Here is a 19876-nt window from a genome sequence, read left to right as displayed (position 1 = left end):
AGAAAAGCACTTTTTCCGGAAAAGCATCCATGGCCAATCTAGACGCGCTTTTCTGCAAAAAAAGCCCCGATCGTCATTTTTGCGATCGGGGTTTTCTTGCGAAAAACACTACTGTGCTGTCTACGCTGGCCCTTTTCCGGAACAGTTTTCTGGAAAAAGACTTTTGCCCGAAGGGAGCAGCATAGTTTTTCCAGAAAAGCACTGATGATTTTACATTAGATCGTCAGTGCTTTTCCGGAAATTCAAGCGGCCAGTGTAGATAGCTGGCAAGTTTTTCTGGAAAAGCGGCTGATTTTCTGGAATAACTTGCCAGTGTAGACACAGACACAGAGAACACTGCTAATACACTTTTTGTTTACTCGCTGGCTGCAGAGTTGGGGTGCAGGGCCCTCTGGCTTTCCCAGGGGTCCCTTCCAGGTAGACGTGCACAGTGTGAACAGGGACACTGGGAACTCTGAGGTCAGACCCAGACAGTCTGTAGCCAGAGAAGCTCCCGGTCCTGAGCAGCACACCGAGGGGCGCTGTGCTACCCATCATCCTATCTGGCTTCATACAGAGCAGTTGCAGAGCGTGGGGCCTGAGATTCCCTAGACCCTAGGAATGGGTCACCTAGGGAATGGGTTCCCTAGGGAAGTAGTGGAGTCTCCATCCCTAGAGGTGTTTAAGTCTCGGCTTGACAAAGCCCTGGCCGGGTTGATTTAGTTGGAATTGTCCTGCCTAGAGCAGGGGGCTGGACTTGATGACCTTCTGAAGTCTCTTCCAGTTCTATGGTTCTATGATTCCCTTACACTCCGCACCTAAACTATGCGCTGCAGATTGGGGAAGTCCCAATTCCTCTCCAGGAAAAGAAAACTAGAAGTGGGGGAAGAGGAGAACACATCAATGTGGAACCAGTAGAACCCAAGTTTCTTGTCTCTGCAATAGTAGCAACAGGTGGGACGGGTGGGCATCCCATAAAAGTCATCATGTACATTTCAGCTCTGTGAATGGAGGGGGTGCTGGTTCTCGGACAGAGTTTGGGTGCAGGAGGGCCCTCTGGAGAGGAGACTGAGGCATAGGAGGGGGTGGAGGGTCTGGGAGGGAGCTTGGGTAGAAGAGGGAGCTCCGGGCTGGTGTAGAGGGTTGGGCTGCAGAAGGCAAAGGGTGCAGGGCCAAGGGGGAGTTTGGAGGCAGGAGGGGTTCTGACCTGGGGCAAGGGGTTGAGGTGTGGCAGGGGGGCGAGGTGCAGGCTCTCACTGGGAGGCACTTGCCATAAGTGGCTCCCAGCCAGTGGGCACACAGACAGGCTACCTGCTGGCTATAGTGGCCCCACACACCACTCCCGGAAATAGCCAGCTGCTGGCAAGATGTCTCTATGAGCCTTTATGGGGGTCTCTGCACGCTGCACACAAGCTCCGCCCCCCCGCAGGTCTCATTGTCTGATTTCTGGCCAATGGAGGCTGAAAGAATGGTGCGGAGGGTGGGGTCTACACACAGAGACCTGCTGCCTCCCTGCCCAGCAGGGCCCACAGAGACATGTTTGCCAGCAGCAGTTGGCCACTAACAGGAGCAGCACATGGGGCTGCAGCCGGCAGCCATCCTGCCTGAGCACCCTGCTGGGCTGTGGGACTTTTAGCCCTGGGAGGGTTATGGTGGGTCAGAGAGGAATGTTTGGTATCTGGATCCAGCACGGGGTGCATTTTGCCCACCCTGAGCAATGCTGGGGGGCTGTCATTCAGATTTCCCTTCACAGCTGGAGACATTTATCAGTGACAACCATGGGATGTGTGGATTTAAGTTTATATGTATGTCAATATCAAGAGCTATTTTTAAAATATATTTTATCTATCCTAACACCAGTACAATCCAATCAGGAAAGAAAACCAAACTCTAGAATAAAATTTCCACACCTCATCTCCCAAAAACCATAATCCACAATATTATAGCAATAGTGATAACTAAATGCATCCCTTTGTGTATTCCCCTGAGAACTTCATCTGTTGAGCATCTGTCCTCGTGCAAACTAATTCCACTGAGGAATTTTGGGGTTTGGGAGGGGGAGAAAAAAAAAGGGTGGCTTGAACGAGGGAGAAAAAAAATGATATTGAGACAATCAGAATGAAGTTACCCCAGAGGGAAAATGGGGACTATGAACTCCAAAAAATAAGGAATATTTTTGCTCTCTGTTTGTACAGCATCTAAGAACATAAGACCAGCCAGACTGAATCAGATCAAAGATCTAGCTAGCTTAGTTTCCTGTCTTCCAACAGTGGCCAATGCAGGTGCCCCAGAGGGAGTGAACACAACAGGGAATCATCAAGTGATCCATCTTCTGTTGCCCACTCTCAGCTTCTGCCAAACGGGGACTAGCAACATCATTCCTACCCATCTTGGCTAATAAGTATTGATGGACCTAACCTCCATGAATTTATCTTGTTCTTTTTTGAACCCTGTTAACAGTCCTGGTCTTCACAACACCCTCTAGCAAGGAGTTCCACAAGTTGACTGTGTGATGCATAAAGAAGTAAAGAGACAGACACCTTTCGGAGAGTGTACAGTAGCCAACATGGCCCACCATGGAGCCTGAATGTGTCTGGGGCTTTCCAGTGCTACAACAACAAGTAACCAAAGCTCACCTACCTAATGGATCCTGGGCAGACGTTTCCCAGAGTTTTCTCACTGGTGCTTATGGCAGTTCTTGGATCCTCATCTCTTTTCTCACATTGTTAATCATTCAGACCAGCTTCTCCTCGGATATTTAACTAAAGGGTTTGGTTCAACTGTGCCTGACCAGAAGTGTCTCTCTTGATGCTTTGTCCCACTCAGAAAATCAATATGGAGAAGGAACAGGACAGTCTTTCAGTCTGTACAGAAGCGTGCACAATCCTGCCGGAAGGTAAGTTGACAGGGCAGCACCAGGCTACTTCCCAAGGAGCTTGGGTTCAGCCGATTATCCAACAGGCTATTTACCAGGCACCCCTCTTCAGATGAAGGTAAGAAGTATAAGGAGCCTCTTCTGCTGTTCTTCAAACAACAACTGATGTCTTCTTTTTTAACTCTTTCTTCACCTCACTCCCAGAATGAAGTCTCTTACAGCAAACCCACCAAAAATAATCTTGCTGCTCATTGGTGTTTATGGTGAGTTTTTATTCCTCCAAAGTCTAAAGTTCAAAGCCCAGCCGGCTTCTGTTCTCACACACGAGTTGCTCTGTCACTGGAAAGAGACATTATAAAGCAATATGAGGATAATCAACTATAGTGTGATCTTGGCATAACACAACACATGTTGGAACTATTACAGTAACGTTGCCCCGTCGGCAGTTGCTCCCCAAGGCAGAGGATGCAGAGGCTGTGCTGCCAACCAGCAGCTGCTCCCCAGGGCTGGGGCACTTGCTCCCCCTTGTGGTCATTTGTGAGTATAACTGTCCCTGCTACCACACCACTTCCTTTCCATTTGATGTGAAATAATCCCATTCCAGGCACATCCCATTGTCTTGGCACAACCAAAACCCTGACCTTGCTGTAAGAGGAAGCTGCATACCGAATTTGGTGGTCCTAGCTCTTATCATTTAGGAGTTCTTAAACAAATGGACTCTCTTGCAGACAAACAGAAACACATACAAACTCTCTAAAATATTTAGAAGGAGATTACATCCCACGTCTAACACCAGCATTCCTCCAAATCAAACAGTGGTCCCCAAACTTTTGAAGGTAGCACACTCTCCCCCCCCCCCCGTCCTTTGCCCATCCTCCTCCCCTTCCAGGAGTGGGGCCACAGCCAGGGCCTGATGCTGGGAATGGGGCCTGGTGCTGGGGATACAGCTGAGGGTAGGACCAAAGTAGAGCTGGGAGCAGATTGGAGATGGATGGTCTCTCCAACTTGCTCCCCCTCTCCCTCCCCATGGGGCTGGCCCAGGACCCATTCCACTATGCCCCACTTCCAGACTTTCCCTCATGCTCCACTACGGGAGCATGTCCCACAGTTTGGGGATGTCTGAAATAAAGGCCACTGATCTCCAAATACAACACAAAGATGTGTCTCAGAAAAAATACAATGAACCAGGAAGAACTCCCACCGGAGCCCAAATATGGGAATAGGCAGAACAAGGAGGACAAAGAGCTCTTGCTCGGCTGGGGAGTTTTATGTGAAGAGACAGAAAGTCGTGCGTGTGATACCCTAGCACAGTCCCTCTACATCTCCAGAACTGCCAGCAAATAGGTCTGTCATAGTGGTCCTAAACCAGCCTCTGCCTCATTTGAATTCTCTGCTGTGCTCCGACTGCAGTTCCCCAACACACAAGGGCTACGTCTAGACTGGCATGTTTTTCGGAAATGCTTTTAACGGAAATGTTTAAAAGCATTTTCAGAACAGAGCATCTAGATTGGCATGGACGCTTTTCCACAAAAGCACTTTTTGCGGAAAAGCGTCCGTGGCCAATCTAGACGCGCTTTTGCGCAAAAAGCCCCGATCGCCATTTTCACGATTAGGGCTTTTTTGCACAAAACAAATCTCAGCTGTCTACTCTGGCCCTTTTGCGCAAAAGTTTCCGGAAAAGCAGCTGATTTTCCAGAAAAACTGGCCAGTCTAGACACGGCCCAGGGACACAGCCCAATAAGTGAAATCCTATCTGTTAATGCTACCAACTACATGCATCTTCCCTGCCACTACCACAGCTCTGCCAGTAAGTTTTTTAGCACACTGGCAAGCAGCCTGGCTCAGTCCCAGCTCAAACAGGTTTTTGGAGTTAACCCAGCTGTGGCTCTGCATTAAAAGTATTTTAGGAGCCAACAGCCAGGCAGCCCAGCTCAGTGCCAGTCTGTGCTGGTCCAGGAAGCTACCCCTGCTGTGGCTTTTGTCCCTTTTTAAATGCTTTTGACATGGACTAAGCAAATTTGTATAGCTAGTGCGGGCAGAGAGAAGGGCAATGGCTGTAACAGAACTGCTGAGCATGCTCAGTGCCCAGAAAATATCAGGAAGTATCACAATCTCTCAGGTAGGAGCTTTCTACATTACAGGTGCTCCTAAAATACACTGGTGCAGAGCCGCCCGGGGGGGAGGGGGGAAGTTGCCGTTGCTGGCACAAGCCGGGACTGAGTGCTTGCAGTTGGACCCCTTATCAATTAATCATGTAGTTGACAAAACAAACTGCACACTTCTTAACATCCACTTCTTAGAGGGTCTAGAGAAGAGCAACAAGAATGATTAAAGGTCTAGAGAACATGACCTATGAGGGAAGGCTGAAAGAATTGGGTTTGTTTAGTTTAGAAAAGAGAAGACTGAGGGGGGACATGACAGCCATTTTCAGGTATCATGAGGAGGAGGGAGAAAACTTGTTCATCTTTGCTTCTTGTTCTATCATCAGAGGCCATCGGCTTAAACTGTAGCAAGGGAGGTTTAGATTGGACTTTAGGAAAAAATTCCTGTCAGGGTGGTCAAACATTGGAATAAATTGCCCAGGGAGGTTGTGGAATTCCCTTCTCTGGAGAAATTTAAGAGTAGGTTAGAGAAATGTCTATCAGGGATAGTCTAGACAGTATTTGGTCCTGACATGAGGGCAAGGGACTGGACTCGATGACCTTTCGAAGTCCCTTCCAGTCCTAGTATTCTATGATTCTATCCCTACAACACACACAGCCCCTTTCTAGGCAGGCCACACACCTACATTTCCTTGGCAATTCTTGCAATCTTCCACCGGCGGATTCCCTCTGGACAGTTTCACTGCCCTGAGCTCAGGAACAAACTGTTTTCCTGTCTGAAATGCCGTTATCTGGTTGGTAAAGTCGCTGCTGTAGAGGATTCTGCAAACTCTGCAGGCTGGGCAACCTCAGGTGTTCAAAAAGAAGGAGTCGGCCCCTCCCTGCCCTGAAATAATCAAACAAGCCACCCCCAAACCATGAGATCCATAAAAGGAAGGGTATGCACGGGGGGGGAGGGGGGTGCCTTGGTGTCTGAACGCCCCCTGGCACCCCCGGCCCGAGCGTGGGACAGGGCGCTGCCCCTTCGCTCAGCTTTAGCCAGCAAAGCGAGTTTTGCTCCATTGCACAAGTTCTCCCCCCCCCAGCAATTAACCTGGCCCCAAACCCACCGGCCCCTCCAGCCCCCCACGTCCGTTCCGCTCCCCCACTCTCACCTCTGCTCCTTGGGCATCGCCTGGGGGCGCTGCGGGGCGTCCCCTCCCCGGCCCGTGCAGCGCAGAAGCGGGTCAGACAAACCAGCCCCGGGGGAATCACGTGACTTCCAAGAACTCGCAGACGTTCCAAAACTTGGCTGGGGGCCACGACTCGCGCAGCCTTGGGGCTTTACAGAGCATGCGCCCTGGCGCTGCGCATGGAGTGAGGGCAGCAGCCTCAGCCGCGGCGCCTGCGCCTGCTCCGCTCGGGGGCGCCTGCGCAGCGCGCCCTAAGGAGCGAACTCTGAGACCAGCTGCTCGCGTCTGTACAGCCCGGTGCGTGCGGGCCGGGGGAGCCAGAGGATGCTGCGGGCACAGAGATGTGGGCGGCAAGAGGGGGTTGAGGGAGGATGCCGGGGGCAGGGGTTGCACTGGGGGGGAATCAGGCTGCCGTGAGGAGGGATCACGGGGCGCAGGGGAGCGAGGCGGGAGCGGAGGGAAGGGAATACTATTTCCCTTTGCAGAAGCTGCACTTTCCTTTGCTCCCCTCTTCTCTGCGTCCCTCCCCCAATGCAGCGCGATCCTCTTTGCACCGTGTCAATCTGTGTGACAGAGAATCGCAGCTCGTGTGCAGGCGCTGCTGGGAAGCTGGCGGGTCTGTACATTGCTCAATACTCTCCAGCGCCCCTTGGCATTAGCGCTGGGCCATTTGCTCCCCTCCAAGGTCTCCAGCGGAGTCGCTTCTGTTAATACCAGTGCGTATTTCTATTGGCAGCTCAGACCCTCATTTGGTATTTCCCCCAGACCTCCGCGCTTTGGAGCTGCCACCTCAGCCTTAGCATAGGCCGCAGGAGCCCGGCTGGGGTGCTGCAGGGCGGAGCGTGTTCAGGCTCGGTAAGTGGGCTCTGTGCACTGCTGCTCTCTCCCACTGCCCCTCCCCATCCCATTGGCAATGAGCCTGGTCTGGCGGGGAAGGTTGGGGTTTCTTCATCCACTCACCCCGGGCCCTCTGAGCTGGGGAGCTGGTACTGCAGCCTCATGGCTGCACCAGGATTCCTGCTGCATGGCGGGGGGGGCTGAGTTCCCTCCCCCTTCCCACCCTACTGGGTGAACAGCAGCACAGTGACACGCTGACCAGGGGATTTCCCTGCTGCAAGGGGGTGTGAAGCCAGGTAACCATCCCCGCTCATGCCCAGACCCTCACCCCCCAATTCCCTTTGCTCACTCCCCTCTCCCCACCAAGACCCTGCACCTAGCTTGCTCTGACACTCCCTCCTGCCCAGACACCTTGCCCCCAAGCCCGTTTCTGCACCCTCCCTCCTGGCCAGTCACCCTACCCCCAGCCTGCTTCTGCACCCATACCTCCCACCCAGACCTTGTAACCTCTCCTCCTTCTGCACCCCATCTCCCACGCAGGTCCTGCACCCCATCCCTATCCCACACACTGGCAGCCTGGTCCCACACACTAAACCCCTCATTTTTTGTTCCCACCCCAGAGCCTACGAGGGTCCATAAAATCCACTAACTCCAGAACCTCAGAAAAGTAAATCTGGCCTGTAGGAAGCAGTGAACCTCAGAACATTCTTGTCATAAATAAAGGAAACATTGAAACCTTTTGTGTTGGACATAAATTAATATTTTACTTTATTTAAAATGAAGCTTGATAAACTAATATGAGAGTTAAAATGCTTCATCTGTTTAATAATTTAAATTAAACTGTTCTCCCCAGCTGTAGCTCTAGAAAATGGCTCAGGTGTAATTATGTAATTAACAATGAGTTTCCACTAGCAACTGGTGGCCCACAGAAAGATTTACATTGAGCCGGGTGGTTCACAGGCCACTGAAATAGAGGCACCCTCGGCTTCTCCCCCTAAGTTAATACAAGTTGGGTTAATGCAATTGCAGCATAGTTGCATGGCTGGGAGGTGCTTACCAGCAGACACCTGAGACAGACCGTCTGCTGCAGGCTGCTCACTGCTCCACATGGTTCCACTTCAGGAATGGGGGAGGGGTGGCAGAAGGGGATGAGGAGGGAGGGAGAAGGCTTTCTACCCCTGCTCCCAGTTGGCTGAAAACCGAGAGATTGGTCAGTGGGAGCTAGGAGATTTTGCCGGGGGTGGGAACAGCATGAGAAGTCTCCTTCCTCTCTCTCCAGCCTTCCAGAATGGAGAACAGCTGGTTTTTTTAAGTGTTGAGCTGTACTCTTTATGAGGGTTGCAGTGAGGCAGCCATGGCCCAGATATTGTGGCTTGGTGGGCTGAATCCTCTTGCCCACCCTTTGTCTAGAACAGGGGTCTCCAAACTTTTCAGCCCGAGGGCCGCATTAACTATCAAACAGCAGTTCGGGGGCCGACTACACACTTGAGGTCCAAATAAAAAACAATCAAAACATGGATGTTGTTTTTAATTATGTATTTAATATTATTTTATTCAGTTATTATTTAATAACACATTCATACACTACACATGAACACCTGTATTAGTGTGAATGGTGAAATTGTTTCCTGGATGCCAAAATAGCAGACATTTCTGGCTTTAGATTTGTTGTCCCTAACATCAACAGTGACCTGAGATTATCATCGGACAAGTTTGTTCTCAAATTGTTCTTCACGTATTTCATTCTTGAAAATGTTTGTTCACACAGGTATGTTGTTCCAAAGATTGAAAGGTACCTTGATGCAAAAGTTTTGACATTAGGAAAGACTTCCTTGGGCAAAAACTGGTAAAAACCCACCAGTCCTATTTTGAACTTGTCCCTAAGGAGGTCATTTGCTTGCAACTCAATGACTTCCAGCTGCAGTTCATCTGGGCAACTGGCCACATCTGCTTCAAATGGGTTTTGAAACAATCTCACTTCTTCTGCCTTTGAATCCAAAAAGGTCTCCACGGGCCGGATGAGAGGGCCTCGCGGGCCGCATCCGGCCCCCGGGCCGTAGTTTGGAGACCCCTGGTCTAGAACATCCACAGACAGAGTCTGAGGAGAATGGGGGTGTGGAAAGGATTAAAGCCCCTTTTGAAATGTCTCCAATTGTCCTCCCCTGACAGGCTGCAGAACACCCATGTCTTGCTCTAGCTCAGCCCATGGCCTGCAGAGCCAGGGAAAGGAAATGGCTGTGGCGGAGCCGGTGACCTTCGAGGAGGTGGCTGTGTATTTCTCTGAGGAGGAATGGGCTCTGCTGGACCCGGGTCAGAGAGCCCTCTACTGGGATGTGATGCAGGAGAATTATGAGGCTGTGAGCTGGCTGGGTAAGGATTTCTGTTCCCTCGGGTAACAGAAGCTGGGTGGGCTCTGGAGCAGCTGGGTTGGGTTTGGTTCAGGGTCCCTCATTGCCCCCGCCTCTAATGTCAGGAGTATCAGCCCCAATAATCTTGGCGACTGTGTGAGAGACTGTCCCCTCCATGCCCCCTCCCAGGGGAAGCAGGTTGAGGGACATAACAATGATGTTGCTCTTCCCACAGCCAAGGTCTCCATGTGCTTCCCCACCATCTTGCCCATGTTGTATCTTGTCCGGAGGTGTCTGGAAGGGCCCAGGCAGGAATGGCAGGTACCAGAGTTGTGGGCCTGGGTCTGGCTGCTGTTAGTGCCTGCAAGAGTGCCCCTTGTGCCAGTTTGCTGAGCCCCTGGAAGGAGGGCGCGGTTCCTGGAGTCCTTTCTTGCTGTGGCTGATCTGTGACATGCTGGTTCCTGCCAGTGAGAGGGGCTGGGTGCTGGGGCTGAGGGAGGGTGGATGAGGCAGTTCATGCTCTGTGAGCATTCTGTGGAGGAAGGGGAGGTCTGTAGTAGATAAACATGAGGAGAGCTCTTATGTTTCAGGCACTACACTTGGGAGACCTATGTTCAATTCCCTGCCCTGACTCAGCCTTCCTGTGTGACCTTAGGCAAGTCACTTATGTTAACCCCAAATGTGGACCCAAGGTTCTTCCCTATTTGCTTGTCTATAACCATACATGGATTATCAGTATAGCTGGCCCACGTGTGTAAAAGATGATATAGGAATTGCCAGGATATTACCAGGATGTTGTCTCTGACTGAAAAACATAAACAGCCTTAAAACAATAAAGTGAATTTTGATACACAGGCTAGATAAAGTTGCAATAAATGATGCACAGAGATATTTAATCTACTGCGTATTTGGGAGAGTGCGTTTGTGTGTCTGTCTGTTCAAGAACTCCTCTTAAACCATAAGAGATAGGACCACCAAATTCGATATGCTGCTTCATCGTGTCCTATCTTAAAGCAAGGTCAAAGTTTGGTTGTGCCAGGGAAGCAGGATGTGCCTGGGATGGGATTGTGTCTCAGCAAATCATACAGAAAAGGGACAGACTCACAAGGCAGGTGAAAGGGCTGGCTGGAGTCTGGAGCATAAGCAGGATCTGAAATAGCCACCAAGGATTCACTTAGCTGCTCATACAACTTCCCCAACTCCTTCTGGTTTAAGTAGAACATCCCAGCCAAAGAGCAGGGTGAGCTGAGCCCCCCAGCCAGGAGCTTTGTGGACAGAGCTCTTGGGGAGCTAGAGATCTGCTGGGTCCTTTCTCTTCAAGTTCTAGTGACCTGCCATGTGTCTGCTGCAGCCTGAGCCCTGCCTGGGGGCCTCGGTGTCAGACCTGCCAGCCCTCACTGGAGTTCCCCTTCTGAGCAGTGTGTTCCTGTCCTGCCCTGGGATGGGGGGGAGGGAACGAGCCATGAGGAAGACTTAGCTGTACACTCAAGAGTGCAGCACAGCACTCAACTGCCAGGCAATGAGCTGGGCCGTTCCTGAGGCATGTGGGATGCACATTTACTGCAGGTGAGTGTGTCCTATGTGTGATCTTGTACCATCCAGAGCAAAGTCTCTGCAGGGGGGAGACGGAGCCTCTTTAGATAGGTGATTCAGATCCTGGCTGTGGAAGCCGTAGTGGCACAGACTTTAATGAACAAGAGCAGCACTTGGTTAATTCCTCCCCCGAGCAGGATTTCCAGTCTCCAAAATTCATGTCATTTCCTGGGTGGAGCAAGGGGAGGAGCTGCTGATCCCGGATCTCCAGGGCTGTGAGGAAGGGGAGATCATCAGCAATCAGCTATAATGACTCAGAAACCAGTTTCTGTGTCCTCATCGCAGGTGTCACTTGTGCATTTTCATCAAGTCTAACTGGCCTTCAGGCTGTTTTCAACTCCAGTCAGAAGGCGGAGGGGGCGAGGAGGGGGGAGGGGGAAGGCTGTATTATGTCATCTTGGGAAGGGTTGTGAGGAAAGAGAATGAACTCCGCTCATGGTTATTCAACCTTTGCCACCATTATTTGGGGGTGTGCCCCCTTTTCTGTTCCCCTTTCAGAGTTTTCCTTTCAGCTCAGCACAGAAAATGACTCTTGTCTGATTTCTGTCTCTCTCCCAGCAGGCGATGGGACGCTAAGGGAAAGCAATGAGGAGAGACTTCAGCAGGAAGGACTGGAGCAAGTGGCTCCATGTGGAATGTTTTTGGGAAAATCTGGAGGACATGTTTCCCAGAGTCCTGAGCAGGGAGAGACCTGTGAAAGTCAGCATAGCCCAGAAAGGCAGCAAGGAAACCATCTGGTGCAGGGAGTGGGTAAATCCAGTCACAGGAACAGAAGGGTGAAAAGAAACACTGAAAACATTCTACAGAAAATCCCCCATCAACAACCACCCTATACTTGTAGTGACTGTGGGAAAATCTTCCAGTGGAGACAGGCTCTTAATTTACACCAGAGAATCCATACAGGGGAAAAACCCTTTAAGTGCTCTGACTGTGGGAAAAGCTTCATTCAGAGGTCATACCTTGTTAAACATAGGAGAATCCACACCGGGGAGAAGCCCTTCAGCTGCTCTGACTGTGGGAAAAGCTTCAGTCAGCAGGCAAATCTTATTAGTCATCAGAGAATTCACACAGGAGAGAAACCTTTCAACTGCTCTGACTGTGGGAAAAGCTTCAGTCAGAAGTCAGAGCTTGTTAGTCATAGGAGAATCCACACAGGAGAGAAGCCCTTCAGCTGCTCTGAGTGTGGGAAAAGCTTCACTCAGAAAGGACACCTCATTAAACATCAGAAAATCCACACCGGGGAGAAACCCTTCAGCTGCTCTGACTGTGGGAAAAGCTTCAGTCGTCGTTCAAATCTTATTATACATCAGAGAACCCACACTGGAGAGAAATATTTCAGCTGCTCTGACTGTGCGAAAAGCTTTCATGTGAGCTCACATCTGGTTACACATCAGAGAAACCCCACAGGAGAGAAACTGTTTGAATGTTCTGACTGTGGGAAAAGCTTCAGTCAGCGCTCAAACCTTAATAAACATCAAATAATGCATACAAGAGACACAGCCTATAACTGCTTTCACTGTGGAAAAGCTTCAATCAGAACACAAACCTCACTGAACATCAAAGAATCAACATAGGTGAGAAACCCTATGACCTGAGTCCCCTTTAAGCTGCATGGCCCTGTCACTGTGCAGCTATTTAGTAAGGGCCGTGCAAGTGCTTAGGGCCGTGGTGGGGAGAGATGTCTCAGCCTCAGCCCAGGCCTGTCATGGCTGGAGGACAGTTGGCTATCCCATGTCCCAGGCTCCAGAGCTGCCATGGCAGGGAGAGGTGCCACTCCTCCTCCTCAGAACAGTACCTGGGTGGTGGTGGGGGAAGGCTGGGGGGAATCTTCTCTTCCATTGCAGCCCTTCAGTAGATAGCACTCAAACCTCTCATCCGTGGTGCACCTCAAAATCCATACTCCCAACTACAGCCCTCACATCTCTGCTCTCCCACTCTGTCCTAATCCTGCATCCCCTTCCCACAGAATGTTTGTTCTGTGCACCAATATGCTGTGTAATGCTTTCCCTTCATTTTGGTGTCCATAACAAATTCATTCTGTGTATGCGTGGGAAAAATTGAATGGAACACTGTGTATAACTGCCCTGAGTGACAGAGACACCTCAGTGAACATTTACATCCGTGGTCCCCAACACTGTGCCCGCGGGTGCCATGGCACCCGCAGGGGCATTTGCATGCGCCCGCCAGGTGCTCGGGGCTGGCCTGGCCCTGGGCACATGGCGCACAGTGAGCGCCGGACCCGGGCGCGCGGTGCTTGTGGGGGAGCGCCGGCCCCGGGCGCACGGTGCGTGGCGGGGGGGGGGGCGCCGGCCCCGGGCGCGCGGTGGGGGGGGTGCCGGCTATGGGGGGGGCCCCCGGGCGCGCGGCTATGGGGGGGCCCCGCCCCCGGGCGTGCGGCTATGGGGGGGGCTGCCCCCGGGCATGCGGCTATGGGGGCGAGCCGCCCCCGGGCACGCAAGTGTCCCCGCCCCCTGGCGCCCGGCGGGTGAACGGCCACGCCCTCTGGTGCCCGACAACCTCAAAAGGTTGGGGACCACTGATTTACACTCCATTGCACATCAGACATTTCACACAAGACTGAATCCCTATAACTGCTCTGACTGTAAGCAAAGACTCAATTAGAGCTGATATCTCATCGAACATCTGGCAGTAGGGAACCATGAGACATGTGTGAACAGAAAAAGCTTTAGTCAGTGCTCACACGTTCTGTCACATTAGAGATCTCAAATAGGAGAGACCCTATTGTAATATAACAGGATTGCTTTGAGGATCAAATCAGGTGAATTGCTTAGAGTCTGGGCTACTTACAGCTCAAGCCTGGGAATCCTCCAGTGTAAGACGTCAAACAAGGCACAAAGAGCATTTCTTTGTGTCACACTGGCCAGTAAATAGACACACAAGAAATTATCTTAGAAACGCCAGCTTCTCCTGTGCCATAACCAGCACCACACCTGACACATAGGAGAGGTTATGAAAATCCATCTCACCAAATCCGAGCATGTTCTTCTAACCTCAAAAGAACAACTCCATTCCCAGGTCAATTTATACCTTAGATCTTACCCAAAAGAGCACCCTGGGCCAGTCCTTTAGAATCTAACATAAGTGATTCTCAAAGTATTGGTCCATGACCCACCCTGCTCAATGCAAACCTTTCCACCGACCATCAGCCAACAACCCGTGACAACAAAATGTCTTTGATTATCTTTAAATACTAACTTATTCATATTAGGGTCCTGGTGCATAAAACATACATAGGTGGCTGTAACATAAGGGGATGTATATAACCAGTAAGAAAGGAAATATTGTCAAATCATTAAACAGAATCGTTAAGTACTTTAACCTTCTCATGTTAGTGTAGCAAACTTCATTTTAAATAAAGTAAAATATTAATTTATGCCCAAAACAAAAGGTTTCAACATTGTCTTTATTTACAGCAGGGGTGGGAACCTTTATTGCAGTGGTCCCCAACGTGGTGCCCATGGGCACCATGGCACCTGACGGGGCATTTATGTGCATCTGCCTAGTGACCAGGGCCGGCTCAAGCCATTCTTGCACCCTGGGCACCCGGCGCATGCGCGGCCCTTGCCCTAGGCGCGCTGTGCATGCATGGCCCCTGCCCCCGGGTGCCCGGCAGCCCCAAAAGGTTGGGGACCACTGCTTTATTGGGTCAGCGACCACTGTCCCACAGGAAAATCGGTCTGGGGCCACACAAAATACTTACATTTAACAGACACACAAACTACAACAATAACAACAACATATTTGGTATACGTTGCGCTCTACAGGAACTCATTTGGTTCGGTGAGCGGGAGGTGGCTCTCACTTTCACACACACAGGGTGAGGGAAGTGGACACACAAGGGGCAGGGGACAAGTGTCGCTCAGGCTGCTTGGGCTGGAAATCAAGCAGCGGTCCGTGCATGTGCAACCCTGTGCTGAGTTGCTGTGCGGCTCATGGAAGCAGGAGGCAGTCCCTGAGCATATTTGGGATCCTGCTCCCAGGCTCAGGGGAGGTCATGCACGTCCTGCCATGGGGTGGGGTGTGCCCCGCCTGGGATGAGGCTAGCCTTCTGCACACTCACCCTCTTGTCTAAGGCCTGCGGGAACAGTTGGTGCAGAAGGTGAGGACAGAGGGTTAGTGCCCGTCTCTCAGAAGCTTCTTGGGTAGTTGGAAGGGCGAGGACGCTGCAGCAGAGCGCTGTGTGTGCTGGTATCACATGTGACATCACAAAGCACTGACGCACACGGTGAGACACCCCCTCCCTGAGCAGCAGCAGGCTGGGAGGGCAGTGCACTGGGATGGAACAGGCTGCCAAGCTGTGTGAGGGGTGAGCCCCACTTCTGCAGTGCTGGAGCCTGGGGGGAGGGGTGAAATGGGGGTAAGGCAGAACCTGCGGTGCACTGGGCCCCACACCTGGAGCACTGGAGGGAGGCTGCCTCAGGTCCTCCTCGGGATGGCCCTGGCCAGCATCATCCTCAGGTCCTTGGTATTTTCTGTCAATTTCCCAGGCCAAAGTAGCTAACCCCTCACTCCTACTGAGCCTCTGCTGCTCCATGTGCTGCCTATCCTCCAGCTTTGCTTTGTCTCCCCACAGGAGAGCCCAGCCCTTTGCCCCTCCTCCATGTTCCTCCCCACAAAGCTGATTGGCTAGCAGAGAGTGCCACTCAAGGACACAATCACTTGGCTCCCTGGGAGTGACTGAGCAGACCAGTGGGAGGCACCAATAGAGCAGGTCCATGAGCTCAGCCCATGCTGGAGGCAGCCAGACAGCTTGAGGGGAGACAGAGCCTGGCAGGGCCAGGAGATGGGAAAGGGGCGAGGCAGAGAACAGAGACAGGAACAGAAAAGAGCATCCATGAATGTCACTGAGAGGTAGAGTTGGCAAAGTGGCAACAGCATTTTTCACCATAGCACTTCTGGAAAGGGGCAGCTGGACTCTCTTTTGCTCCTCCCCAGTTTTCACTTGCTTGTGTGTGAGCACATAGCTGCTTGCATAGAGACTTGTAGCGCCTAGTGACCAGCCTTGTGTTTCTTCCCTTGTTCTGGGAACCTTTGGCCACATTCAAGGGTTTGCCTGTTCTGTAAAAGCTGTACTGGTAAAGCAGGCAGCTGAAGTAACACTTGTGGGATTTGAACCCACAACCTTTAAATAACTGGCCTGGTTCAAAATAAGCACCATAATTAACAAGGCCAACACACTTTCCCTTGCACCACAGAGCCCCCTGTGTCATTCAGCACCTCATCTCCTCTCTCTGCTTTGCAGTACAGCAATTGCTGGGAGAAAAGAAAGGGAAGGCAGGTCTGTCCTCTGTCCTTTTTGGGAGAGCAAGTAGGAAGAGGGAGGGGCCACTGAGTTCCCTGACAGTGAAAACAGGACATATTTGTAATCAGTCCCCCTACCTCTTACATGCAAAGTGCATGACCCACCACTGGAGCTAACTCCCCTGCAGTAGAAACGTGCTCCTGACCACCCATCTCATTCTAGAGTCCACAGCATCCCTGCAGCTGCCTATGGTTCCTTTTTGAGAAGGCCCCTTATAAGGCACTTTGCTGGGGGTAGGCTAGCCCAGCTGGTTGGCCTATGGTGCTAATTATGCCAAGGTTCAAACCCCTTGCTGGGCACTGCAGGCTTTTGGCAAGGTGGCTTGTTCTCCTTTAGCTGCCTGCTTTGGGCAGGGAGGCCAGAACAAGAAACAGGCTGAGCAGCTTGCAGGGAGCAGGCAGGAGTTCTGGTGGGAGAAGGGACCAGCAGACACAGACCCTGTGCAGCCCCAGCCTGCTGGGAGGGGTCTCTGGCCAACTCCTTCCCTCAGCTCCCTCCTTCTCCTTGGGCCCTTCCCCAGGGGCAGGAAAAGATGCTCATGTCTTGCCCCCATTGTCACTAATCCACTCACCTGATGACACACATTCTTGCTGCTTGCAGTGTCCATCAGAGATAAGTGAGGGCCTCTGTCCTCCCTGGCCCTGGCTGCTGTTTCCCCTCCTGCTTAGCTGGCTGGCCCCAGGTAAAGTCACATGAGACTATCCAAATGTGCCCCCATCAGCACATGAGCCTCAGCCCTTGTGAACACCCTATCCCCTAAGCCACTTCAGCACCCACTCCACCTCTGTTCCTTCAGAGGGAACCTTATCCTGCTTTCCAAATGTGCTCTCCAGGTGAACACCATATCCCCTATGTCAGTGTTTCCCAATTTCTTTTGGCCCCGGAACCCTTTTAAACTTGGAAGAATTTTGAGGAACCCCTACAGCCGGGGGAAAATTTGTTGAGGAAAAAAAAACACCACCACGCTGGCTCCTCTCTGTCACTCTTGGGGAGGGGGGGAGGGCAGAGAGAGTGATGGAGTTCTCACAGAACCCTTACTTTGTGGAACCACAGGGTTCCATGGCACACCATTTAGGAAACACTGTCCTATGCCAACTCAAGAAACCACCCCACCTTCCTTGTGGCCCCTATCTAGGGCCAGCACTGGGTGGGCTTTAGCCAAGGAAGCAGCCACTCTGAGGAAGAGTTGGGAGGGAGGAGGGGCTAATCAGATTAATGTGATTTGTCAGTGCAAAGCAGGATAATGCAACAATCAAGGGCAGGAGCATCTCATGGGAAAGCTACATGCTCATATTGCCAAAGCCTGGGATTGAACCAGGGACCTTTAGATCTTCAGTCTAATGCTCTCCCAACTGAGCTACTTTGGCTACTACAAACAGACTTGTAATTCTCTGTCTGGGATGTTTGGCAGCCATGCTGCACAAAATGGACATCATCAGGCACTGCCCAGGATGGCAAGACTGGCCATTCCACAGCATCCCTCCCTCTCAGCCCTGAGCCAAGTTTCTCTCTAAGCCAAGCCTGGACAATATAGGGCCAGCGGGCTGGATCCGGCCCACCAAGCCACTGCTTGCTCTGCCCCCGCACACCACTGAGAAAAGGGACTGCTGGGCCATTTGTGTTTCACAGCTGTGGGGGAAGATATGGGAGGGGCTTCATGCGCTGTCCCTGCTCCTAGCACAATCCCATTGGCTGGTTCCTGGCAGCATGACGCACCATCCCCCCTCCACTCAGGTTCTTATTCACTGTTGCACATTTACCTTGAAGCCTGTCTGGGGGCAGGGCAGGGAGGGAGGCTGCCCTAGAAATGTGTTTGGCTTCTGGCCGGGAGTCAGCCAGGTAAGTCTCCCAGTCAGAGCCTGCCTCTGGCACCCTAGCCCCTCCCTTCTCTCAACCCACTGGCATCCCACATAAACCAAACCCTCTGTCCCCCTCCTGAACTCAGACCCCTCCTAGATCCTGCACCCCAATCCTCTTCCCCAGGTCACAATCCAAACCCCTGCAACTATTCCTGAACCCCAGTCCTGTGCCCCAACTCTCTCCCAGGCTCCACATGCCCTCCTGTACCCCAGTCTCTTACCCCAAGCTCCCGTCTGCACCCAACCCCCATCTCCTCCATTAATAGCATGGAAAAGTGCAGCCCTTGGAGTGGTTCCCCATCAAAAGTTATTGCCCATCCCTGCTCTAAGCTGTGCAGCAGCCCAGCCCCACACCTGCTTAATGAGCCCTGCCCAGCCAGGGACTTGGGACTCTGCACACGGAGCTGCCACATCTTCTCCAGAGCCTTTAGGTTGGCACCAGCGAGGCCTGAGTCCAGACAGTTCCCAGTGGAGCCCAGGAAGGGCAGAGGGACAGGCTGGTACTTGGGGGTGGGGCCGAGGGTTGTGCTGAAAGGATGCAGGCACCGTTAGACCCTTTTGTCCTTCCCTGTCTCACCCCAGCACTGAGCAACACTCAGTGTTGGTCTGAGCATCCGTCCTGCTTTGGGACGTGTCTCTGTGGCAAGAACCTGCCCAGGCGGCTCTCGCAGTGAGGCCCCTCCCTGGCAGCACCGAGCAGTGAGAGCTGAGTGAAGCGGAGGCAGGAGCAGGGGGAAAAGGCTCCATGACTGTGTCAGAGGGAGGCTCTGCCCTGGCCAGTGGGGAATCGTTGCCTCTCCGAGGGGCCCAGGCCTGGTGGGTCATTTCCCCAGGTTACTGAGTTGGGACTGGAGCCAGTTCTGTGTTGCCTCCTTCAGCAACAGAACTGAAGAAATGGATCTTGTGCCAGCCTGACTGTGCGCTGGACTAGTGCTGTGTGTGCGGCACCGAGCCTCCTGCAGGGCTGGCCACACGCAAGAGGAGAGGGGCAGTTCGAGTCATCCAGCTCTGCCCCTTCTGAAAGAGGCTTCTGTAAATTGCAGGTGCTGCCTTAGTGATGAGGGAGAGAGTGGGAAGGGGTCTCTAAGTAACCTGTTAGGTCACAGGTGTGATAAAAGATTTCAGTGAGGGGAGAGTAATGACTGCACAGTTCTCATGTGAAAACCTCAGGCTGGGAATCAAATAGAGCCAGTAGCAGTGAGAGTGCTGAATCCTAGCCGCTAGATCACTATGGAGACAAACATGTAAGTCAGGGCTCATCAGCATGTGGCCCACATCCCATTTGTTTGCAGCATGCGGTACAATTTTTGTTTACACAGGTCTCAAGACACGGCCCGCGGGCAGGATCCTTTGAACATGGCTCCACTGGGAACATGCTGCACAACAGCGATTCAATATAATGGTCTTCTGTTGAGATGCATTTTAGTAGCTAAATACCTGGACTGTCATTGCTCATTAAAAGTGCTGTCACATGGGTAGAAATCGAGTAAATATTGCATTTTATAAATATCAGCAGAACTGACTTAAATGGGGCCTGCGTGCTGTGTACTTTTGCCTTAATCTTTGTATTCATGCCTGTCAGTGTGAATGAAGCTATTTGCATATATTTGTGCATGTATATGCAACCACACTGAAGTTGCAGCCCTCTATGGATTTATCCAGATGTAATATGATATTCACTGTCTTATTATCAAGGCCTTTTAAAATAATTTCTAACATTCTATCTGCTGTTTTGATGCTGCTGTACGTGGAGTGGATGTTTTCAGAGATCTACCCAACTGACTTGTT

At 51.8% G+C, this 19876-nt stretch overlaps 2 protein-coding genes and 1 non-coding gene across 8 annotated transcripts in view; 1 reads left to right on the top strand and 2 right to left on the bottom strand.

Moving 5' to 3' along the window:
- Window positions 1-6309, bottom strand: part of LOC102451582 (butyrophilin subfamily 1 member A1-like) — a 19841-nt gene extending 13532 nt beyond the window's left edge. The window contains exons 1-3 of one of the 2 annotated variants that reach the window (XM_089771143.1): window positions 6111-6309; window positions 5639-5842; window positions 2620-3193 (exon numbers count right to left, since the gene is read on the bottom strand). The gene's annotated coding sequence lies outside the window, so the exon portion shown is untranslated. The remainder of the gene's footprint in view (window positions 1-2619; window positions 3194-5638; window positions 5843-6110) is intronic. The other variant, XM_075913360.2, reaches the window with a different exon arrangement.
- On the top strand, window positions 6289-19876 carry LOC142823152 (uncharacterized). 5 transcript variants are annotated; one of them, XM_075913708.2, is made up of 4 exons: window positions 6289-6425; window positions 6894-6983; window positions 9135-9335; window positions 11465-13197. In XM_075913708.2, the coding sequence occupies exons 3-4, from the start codon at window positions 9149-9151 to the stop codon at window positions 12478-12480; spliced, it is 1203 nt and encodes a 400-aa protein (XP_075769823.2). In that variant the 5' UTR covers window positions 6289-6425; window positions 6894-6983; window positions 9135-9148; the 3' UTR covers window positions 12481-13197. The 5 variants fall into 5 exon arrangements, with proteins under 5 accessions (XP_075769823.2, XP_075769824.2, XP_075769821.2 ...); XM_075913706.2 differs by having other exon boundaries at window positions 6302-6425; window positions 6865-6983; XM_075913707.2 differs by lacking the exon at window positions 6289-6425 and adding an exon at window positions 19408-19876 and having other exon boundaries at window positions 6477-6983; window positions 11465-12480.
- Window positions 17524-17596, bottom strand: TRNAF-GAA (transfer RNA phenylalanine (anticodon GAA)). Its single transcript has one exon. It is a non-coding gene; the product is annotated as a tRNA-Phe (tRNA).

The sequence above is a fragment of the Pelodiscus sinensis genome, chromosome 19, assembly GCF_052426305.1.
Source record: "Pelodiscus sinensis isolate ZL-2025 chromosome 19, ASM5242630v1, whole genome shotgun sequence".
Lineage (NCBI taxonomy): Eukaryota > Metazoa > Chordata > Testudines > Trionychidae > Pelodiscus > Pelodiscus sinensis.
This window is presented reverse-complemented; position numbering and strand designations above follow the sequence as displayed.

Bases quoted from the DNA above. Each gene is read 5' to 3' on its own strand.
- LOC142823152 (XM_075913707.2), top strand. From the start codon at position 9,149: ATGTCTTGCTCTAGCTCAGCCCATGGCCTGCAGAGCCAGGGAAAGGAA. The intron at 9,336-11,464 runs GTAAGGATTTCT...TCTCTCTCCCAG, and splicing joins TGAGGCTGTGAGCTGGCTGG to CAGGCGATGGGACGCTAAGG.